Here is a 9,255-nt window from a genome sequence, read left to right on the forward strand (position 1 = left end):
CTGATCCTTCACTTTCTCCTAATTCTTCCGGCATTTACGATTTTTCCGTTTTTTGATTTATCAGATTTTTGCATTTGTTCAGATTGACCACAATTATTCGCCAGTTTCATTTTTTCGGTTTCTTTCCATTCCAAAGATTCTTTAAGATTCCAATTCTTCCATTCTATCCGATTTTCAGTTTTTTTCAGGTCTCTCAGATCCATCAATCTTGCGGGCCCCTAAAATTCAACAAAATATTCAGTTTCTTCAAAGTTCTTCGTAGCCGTTTCTTTGAATTCTTCCAATTCTCGAAGTTTGGATCCTAAAGGAGTTTCCCATTCTTCAGTTGCTTCAAATTCATCTAATTGTTCGTATCTTAATAATTCTTCCTGCTCTTCGAATTCATCACAACTTCACATTCTTTAAATTCTTAATTTTGAAAATCAAGCATCCACATTTTTCAAAATCTTAACATTCTTAGGAGTGTTCAGTTGTGTATATTCTTCAGAACATTCAAATTGTTCACATCTTGAAAATTCTTCAAGTTATCTAACTTCTCAAATTCAGATCTTCTAATTGTTGAGATTCTTCGAGTTCTTCCCTTTCTCCGAATTTCTCAGATTCACAACATTTTTCAGATTCTTATGATTCTAGTGATTGTTCGGTTTCTCCCATTCTGCTGACATTTTCAAAATGTTGTTTTGCGCATGCAGAATGCCAACTTTCTTATTTACTGAAGCATTTAAATGAAATTTAATACATAGGCACTTGCAATACAAACAAATCTAACACAAGTTTTAAAATTTGGTTTTGCGCATGCGCAATGGCAACTTTCTTATTTATGAAAGCAGTTAAACGAAATATCATTATGTAGGCACTTGAAAAAAAGCATCGACAATTGGTAAAACACGGAGTTAATAGTGCTTGTATTTATCAATGAATAAACGATTTCACAAAACAAATACACGTGGTACAATTACGTTACTACGCTTAATATCCAATACTTTTTTTGATCTTCCTATTTTTCCCGCCTACTTCTTTTTTGCTACCCTTGATTATCACGGCGATTTCCACATCCTCCCCGGCCCCAGTGATTGTCCAAGGGAAATAGTAGTTGAATTGGGCCGTCTCAAAACGGTCTGGTCGGCAGTTTCACTTCACAGGCTCTAACCTCTCCATCACGGCCATGAAATAACTTTCCATTATTTCGGACTAACCTTCCAACAGTAGGGTCTTGGTACGTTATCGTCATGTAGCCAAAAAGCCACATTTCTCCAACTTCTATTTCTTTTAGACCGACTTGATGTTGATTATGGAACAGTCGTTGATTGTTGCACAATAGTTTATTGACCCAACCTTCCAAAATTTCTGCGTTAACTTGTTACGATTTTTCTATTTTTTGCAAAATTGGTTTCTTTTTAATATCCGGATGGGTTGTGTTGATATGAAATCCACATTCGTTACTACCCAAAAGGAAATGTGCTGGTGTCAAAAACATTAAATTTTCGGGCTGATCATCCAAGTAGGTAAGCGGTCTCATATTCACCGTAGCTTCAATTTCTGAAATGATGGTTTGTAGTTCGTCACAATCAAGGGATTTCTTTCCAAGTGACAATTTTAGAGCATCTTTTACAGTTTTGACCATTCGTTCCCAAAATCCGCCCCACCACGCGGCGCGCTCCACAATAAATCTCCATTCAATGCAACGTCCTGTGACAAAATTTTGAAATTTATCGGTGCAAATTATTTTGTATAATTCTTTCAATTCTAAAGCTGTTCTCTTAAATGTTTTCGCGTTGTCTGAATAAATGATATCCGGAACTCCCCTTCTTGAAATGAACCGTCTAAATGCGTTAATACAGCTCTCTGCTGTTAGATTAGGAACTATTTCAAGATGTACGGCACGTACCACAGCACACGTTAACAGCATGATGTAAGCCTTTTGCCGCCTCGATTCGTTGATAATGTATAGAGGTCCAGCGAAATCTAGGCCCGTTACCTTAAATGGTTCTGCTGAAGACACCCTACTTCTTGGTAAGGGTGCAAAAGGTTCATTGCCAGGTTTTGCTCGTAATCTCTTGCAAATTATGCATTTGCTCAGTATAGATTTTACTCTTTGCCTGCATTGTAAAATCCAAAATCGTTTTCTTATATGTACCATCGTCACGTTTACTCCACCATGCATTGTGGAAACATGAGAGTTCGAAATAAGTTTATCCGTTAGAAATGACGTTTTAGGTAACACCACAGGATATTTCGTTTGGTACGGTAAGGAGCTTTCCTGTAAACGGCCTCCTAATCTCATTATATCGTCTTCATCAAGAAAGGGACTTAGCGTTAAAACTCGAGAAGAGGGTTCAATTTTTTTACCTCGCCTTAGGTCAGCTATTTCACTTGAAAAATGCTGTCCTTGAGTTACCTTTATCCAATATCTTTCAGCCTCCTTTAACTCTTGAGCCTTCAAGCTTCCAGTTCTTTTGTTCTTTTTATTTCTTAGATTATGGTAATATCTTTTAACATAAGCGGTAATGCGAAAGATTTTCTCCAAACTACTAAATCTCTCAAGTTTGAAGATTGGTTCGTTATTCTGGATTACTTCTTCTCCTTGTACTAGCAAAACAGATGCTTCAGATCCTATCGCGATATCTTCTTCAGGCCATTCTTCTGGTTTAAATTTCAGCCAATTAGGTCCATGTTTCCAAACTTCCGATGTCATAAGACCTTTAGATGTTACACCCCTCGTTAGTAAATCTGCTGGATTCTCTGCCCCTGGACAATGGCGCCATACTCCAACTGAGTTCTTCTTAATTTCAGTTACACGACTGCGAACATACGGTTTCCACCTGTCAGCTTTGCCCATGATCCAATATATCGTTATTTTCGAATCTGTCCACAAAGTGCAGGAATGAAATTTAACGTCAATATTTTCAAGTATAAATTTCTGAAGTCGAGTTGCACAGACTGCCGCGGTGAGTTCCAGTTTTGGTAACGTTAAGCTCTTATCTCCCTTTTTGTCAATTGGAGCTACTCTACCCTTAGACATGATAAAGTTACATTCGACTTCGTTTTCGTTAACTACTCTGAGATACGCCACTGCTCCATACGCCTTTGGGCTCGCGTCCGCAAAAATGTGAAGTGAAACTTCGGAGTTTCTGTCTTCGAGTGCACATCTGGTAAACGAAAAATGTTTCAAAGATTTCAGTTCAAAACACCATCTCAACCATTCATTGGTGATATTATCAGGTGTGGTTGAATCCCAGTCGACCTTAAGTTTCCAAATTTCTTGGAGCAATATCTTTGCTCTTACCAAAAAGGGACTCATAAAGCCAAGTGGATCATAAATTTTCGATACTATTTGTAGCACCCCACGTTTCGTTATAGATTTATTATCGATTTCATTTAAAATTGAAGTTATATCTACTGCTAACTCGTCATCGATATGGTACCATAAAATTCCAAGTACTTTCTTGGCATTAACGTTTTCCTCGCATTTCATCAATTTTCTGAGCGAAACGTTATTGCTGTTCCACTTACGTAAATTCATATTAGCCTTAGCTAAAATTTCTTTAGACTCTTGGTAAATACGTTTGGCTTGAGTTACGTTATCAACTGCTACTACCAAGTCATCCACATAGAATGAAGACCTCAGAATTTCGCAAGTGTCTGCTAGATTTTCCGGCTGCGATTGTAAAAGTTTCTTAAGTGTAACCGCCAGCAAGAAGGGACTGCACTTAATCCCAAACGTTACACGTTTCATTCGGTATTTTGATATTCGTGGAAGATTATTGACGTCATCAATAGGAACGCTATACCACAAAAAACTGTGAGAATTACGATCGCGTTCTGCTATAGCGATTTGCAAGAAAGCTTTCTCGATATCGGCTGTAAATGCAACTCGTCCGACACGAAAGTTCATTAAAATTCGTAAAAGAAACGGCACTAAATTTTCGCCTTGCAAAAGTACGTCATTTAACGAAGGCATACCAGGGCCGTGCGCCGACGCGTCAAACACGATCCTTAATTTTGAAGTGTCTTTGTCATCCCGATATACCGCCCGGTGCGGCATAAAATAAATTCGAATGTCATTTGTCACTTCCGGTAAAAGTTCGGCACAATCATTGTTCATGTATTCACGCATCGCACAATCGTATTCCCGAAGTTTGCCGCGTTCGTTGAGTTTGCGCGTTAATGACTTTAGCCTATTGAAGGCACCGTTAAAGTTAGAATCAACCCGTACGTTTGGCTCTATCCAAGGCATGGCAACACAATATCTATCGTTTTCAAAAGTTATATTCTCATCTAAAAAGTGTTTTGTATGAGATTTGTCCGTCACGTTATCATTGTTTATCCCGATTGTTTCAAGAGTCCAAAAGTTTTCTAACCCGTTACCAACAGTCTCACAATCGAGCTCGCACTGTACGTGTAAAATGTTCGCCACGTTAATCCCGACCGAAAACGCGTATTCGTTAAAATGTCCGCTGCCTACACCGTGAATTGTTCAACCAAATTTGGTTTCGATCGCCATCAAGTCTTCAGTGATTTTCTTCGTGTTATTGGTCACTATCTTCCAATAAAAATCAGAACCAATTAAAAGCGATATTCCATGATGAACGTTAACGTTAGAGTCGCACAAATCCGCTAATCGATAATTTATGCTGAACTCATGTATCAATGGTTCTTTTAATGACGGTGCGCTCAATGAATCAAAACAAATTTCGGGCACTTCAATCGCGTTGATAGTCACCTCATCGTTAATATACTCGCTTTTCAACGTTAATGATACTTTTCGACATAAGCGAGCCGGAGCCCTTTCAGATTTTCCAAAAGGCATTATCGATATTTTGTGTGTCCCTATAACAGGTAAGTTATGCTTTCGTGACACACATTCTTTGATAAAAGTTAAATGGCTACCTCCATCTATAACCATACGTAAAAAACTCTTAGGTAGGCCACTGTTCGTTATTATTTGTGCACAAGCGGTTTGTAAATAAATTATTTTGCCTAAGCACCCGTTCGCTAACAAATTTGTCGACTCAAATTTACTACTCGATGCGTCATTTTTCGTGGATGCAGTTACAGTTGCAGATTTCTTCTGATAATCTGGATCACACATAGACGTTGCGTGTTTCGCTTTACACTTTGCGCAAGATACATTTACTCGACAAAATCTTGAATTGTGATTCGACTTGGTGCATCGGAAACAGCGCCCTTTAGATTTTAAAATCTCTTTCTTTTGCGCCAGCGTTATTTTGCTATCACAATCCATCGCGCCATGATCGTTAGAGTTGCAAAACAAGCACTGTTCTTTTACAGATGTAAGCAAACCTGCTGCTGTGCACGTTTTATCACTAGATTTCTGAAATCTATTTTTGTGAACTGAATTTTTCTCGTTACTTTTAGGCTCATCTTCCAAAACTTTAGCCTGTTCAATTGATTCTACTTCTAACTTAATAAAGTTTAAAAGTTGAGAAATTTGATGTTCGTATAAGATTTCTTTAGAACTTATGACACTTCCAGCAACAGACTCGTTATCATCATTATCGTTAGTTGTGACCTGTCGTTTGAGGAATTCAGTTCTCATAGTAAAGGGTAGTGCTTTTAATAAAATAGATTTCACCATCATCCCATAATTTTGCGGAGACACTCCCAGCGTCTGCAGAGATCGCGTTATTTTTGAAGCTGTATTGTATAATTTTCTCAATGAAACTACATCATTTTTGGTTTTGACTGGAGTTAAAGCTAACAGCTGTTGAGTGTAGTTATCGGCAATTTTTTCGTTATTTCCGTACTGCTCCTTTAAAAGCTCAACTGCATCTTTATAGCTTGAACTACTGGACGTTAAACCTTGAACGGTTATTGAAGCATTTCCAGTTAAAACAGACTTTAAATATGTAAACTTAGAAGATTCCCCTAGATCGTTATTATTGTGAACAGCAGTCTCGAACTGCTCCCAAAAGGCAGGCCACATTTTATAATCACCGTTAAATTTTATTAATTCTAATTTGGGTAAGCTCACCGCCCTTTTGGTTTCTGCCCTTGTAGAAGCTGCTCTGGCTGCACGTCCTTCGGCTGTAATGGACCCCCCGCCTTCTTCAGCGTCGGCGTTGCTGGCTGCATATTTTCCACCCGCGCCTGATAGTTCGAATTCCAACCTGGCAATCGCTGCAACCGCCTTATCTTCGTATTCGATAATTTTCTCGCACTCTGATTCAATCTTATCGACGGGTATCTCACTTGCTACTTCAATATTTACGCGCTTTAACGAGTCGTTCACCGATTTCAGTCTGTTAATTAAAACAATAGCTTCCTTGTGGTCAACCGACGCATTATCATCAGACATTTCGTTAGCCCGATCCACAAGTTTCGTTAGCTGTGTCCGATACGTTTTCTTTAGCGCTTGATTCATGATATGCTTCCGTTAATGCACTATTTTGACACACAGTTCACGTTATGACGTTAATCAAATTTTACACTTTTACTGTCAATACCGGCACGTCCGTTATAAACCGAATTGTCCGTTATTAAAGTTCCACGATTCACTTTCCTCTTTCCCGGGTTTCGGCACCATGAAAAAAAGCATCGACAATTGGTAAAACACGGTATTTAATAGTGCTTTATTTATCAATGAATTAAACGATTCACAAAACAAATACGTAGGTACAATACGTTACTACGCTAATATCAATACTTTTTTTCGATCTTCCTATTTTTCCCGCCTACTTCTTTTTTGCTACCCTTGATTATTCACGGGATTTTCCACATGCCCCACTAGCATTTGGTGCCAATTTCTTTACAGAAAATAACTTTAGGTAACTCCAATGTTTGAAAAACATTAGAAACTCTCATTTTATTGCTGCTCTGTCCATAAATTCATTTAGTTTAACTGATTTGATATACATATGCCTTCTGTTGCTTTTTATAATAAGAAAAACAGTTTTTTCTAATTTTCAGTTTTATGACTTAAAATAACATTGAAAATGAGCTTTGAAGCATAAGTATTACCACACTGACAAGTTTAAATTACGTCCAACAGAAGATACAGCATGAACAACGCGTCATGCTCCATCTTCTAACGCGAGAACCATAACTCCGGAAATGCACAATAAGGCAAGTAACATATTATTTTAAAGTTTGTGGACGCAGCTGAGCAAAAGCTGAGCTGCATCGCCCACTTAAGCGAAGTAGATGAAATTCGAAACGCTCCATATGAAAATGGTGGTATTTTCTTTAAATTTTTATTTAGCAATCGTAACACATAAGGGTATTAAGTTTTGTGCCTTTCTGAATGTGCAAAAATTGTCCTACTCTCAGATTTGCAAACCTGAACTAAACAGGAAAATAATCAATTAAGTCAATTAAGTGCAATTTAATTACCATTGGCTGGTAATGGAATTTTAAGAATAAACTTTAGATCGTCTCATCTAAAAAAATAATCGGGGGAACGTAGGTACTGTAACTTCCCAAGTAAATTGTCCAAAATCATTAAATTTTCCGACATGGGCCATAACAAAAAATGTTTGCACACACTCGCCAATGTGGCATGCAACACTCTACAAAAAAGCCGCTTAGAGTTTTTTGTGAGTTTCTTAGTTTTTAAGGAATTCTAAATTGAAGAGTACTATTTATTTTATAATTTTTTAATTTGTACTTTTCTCGAAAATTAAGCACCACAGCAAAAATACAAAAAAAATGTACCTTCATAGGCTGTACAAAGCCACGTGATCTCGCTGGCAGGCACGCCTTTTTTTTTACTTCACTATGTATCAGAATAATTTATACAACAAATCAACCATCTAGCGGTAAGTCACTTTTTTCCGTACCCAGCTCTCCGGCTATAAGGAAACAATCGAATTAAAAAATTTCATAACAATGTATGAAGGACAAGCATAAGTTCATCGTTGGAGTATCGCAAAATCAGCGACAACAGAGATTTAGGTTTTTCTCAAATTGCCCAATTTCAGGTAAAAATCTGAGGATGTAGGCGTACTTGCTGTATACTACAAAATGGATTTGTAATCGTTTTTGTTAAAGTTGATTTTAAGCAAAATTGGCGGAAAATTGTATCCCGACTGGGACAAGCAGCAATTTCTAATATATGAATATTTGCAAAAGTTGTGAAACGGGGTACCTACCTCCCCTTTCATGATTTATATAAAAAAAGTTCCTATCTGATTTTCTGATTAATGAAATTATATCAAGTGACCAGTTTGTTCTTCCTCCTTCCAACTTTTGCATGAAGCTTTTTGACACCCTAACAACAAATTTCCCAGTTAATGGGAACCTTTTTTATAAGAATTCGACGCTTGAAAATTGACAGTGGTATTTTGCCCTACAAATCATGAGCTAATTTCATGTACTTTAACTAAACTAAAGTATTACCTACTTAGTGCAATTGCAGCAACACTAACCAAATTATCTGCAGACATTTGAAAGGTCAACTCCCCCCCCCCCCCTCATTTGGGCTTGCAATCACAGGTTGCTGCTGATCGCTTGTAACGAAAATACTTGCTTGACGCGCTTCATATGCTGGATAAGAGCGTTCTAAAAAAAGTAAAGATTGTGAAAATATTTTATTTTTTATTTTATTTTATTATCCCTCTCTTGTTTTGGGCCCTCAACAGGCAAATATTAATAATAATAATACAAGCAACCACCATAACAAACTTTTTGAACTTCTGTATAGACATAAAGGCCAATCTGCAGCGAGGTGCCTTTTTCGCTCACAATGATTTAAGCGTAGTTTACACGCTACCATCTCGGCCACGATAAATTGTAACGATGTAATTGCCCAATTTATTGTTCCAATAAGCACATTTTTCGTTAAAACGGTTTTCGCCATAGAGGAATTACTGTTGTGGTTTGTTTATATCGCTTGTTTAGCGATTAAATTGAAAAGTCGCGAAGACGAAGAAGAAAATTGAGACACCAATGGTTTCTGAAGGAGAGGGCATTTTCCCATACAACATTATTGAAAGAATTGCGAAATCAATTTAATGACTGGCGGAATTATTTAAGTATAGACGAAGAGGCATAGGATGTCAACTATCCAATCCAATTCCAATAAACTGCTAGAATCACCTGCCGCGCCGGACGTATGTGTGCGTCGGCCTTAATAAGTTACTTAAATTATAAGATTAAGAAGTGGTAATTTACAACTATATGAATATTAATTTTTATCTGGGTGGGAAGCAGTTTCTCGAGAGGCGTTAATATTATACAATACCTACAGCCTTGCTCAATTACATGGCAGCTGTGAGATGTTGTGCTCAATATTTC

At 37.4% G+C, this 9,255-nt stretch overlaps 2 protein-coding genes across 2 annotated transcripts; both read right to left on the reverse strand.

Annotated features, from left to right (window-relative positions):
* Positions 1-1,360: 1,360 nt before the first annotated feature.
* On the reverse strand, positions 1,361-4,237 carry LOC116162241. Its single transcript, XM_031475807.1, has one exon. It carries the CDS (start codon positions 4,235-4,237, stop codon positions 1,361-1,363), a length of 2,877 nt encoding a protein of 958 aa, XP_031331667.1.
* Positions 4,238-4,477: 240 nt separating this feature from the next.
* LOC116162247 lies at positions 4,478-6,385 on the reverse strand. The gene has a single exon (XM_031475820.1). The coding sequence runs from the start codon at positions 6,383-6,385 to the stop codon at positions 4,478-4,480; it is 1,908 nt and encodes a 635-aa protein (XP_031331680.1).
* Positions 6,386-9,255: the final 2,870 nt, after the last annotated feature.

Source organism: Photinus pyralis, unplaced genomic scaffold (assembly GCF_008802855.1).
Source record: "Photinus pyralis isolate 1611_PpyrPB1 unplaced genomic scaffold, Ppyr1.3 Ppyr1.4_LG1, whole genome shotgun sequence".
Classification (NCBI taxonomy): domain Eukaryota; kingdom Metazoa; phylum Arthropoda; class Insecta; order Coleoptera; family Lampyridae; genus Photinus; species Photinus pyralis.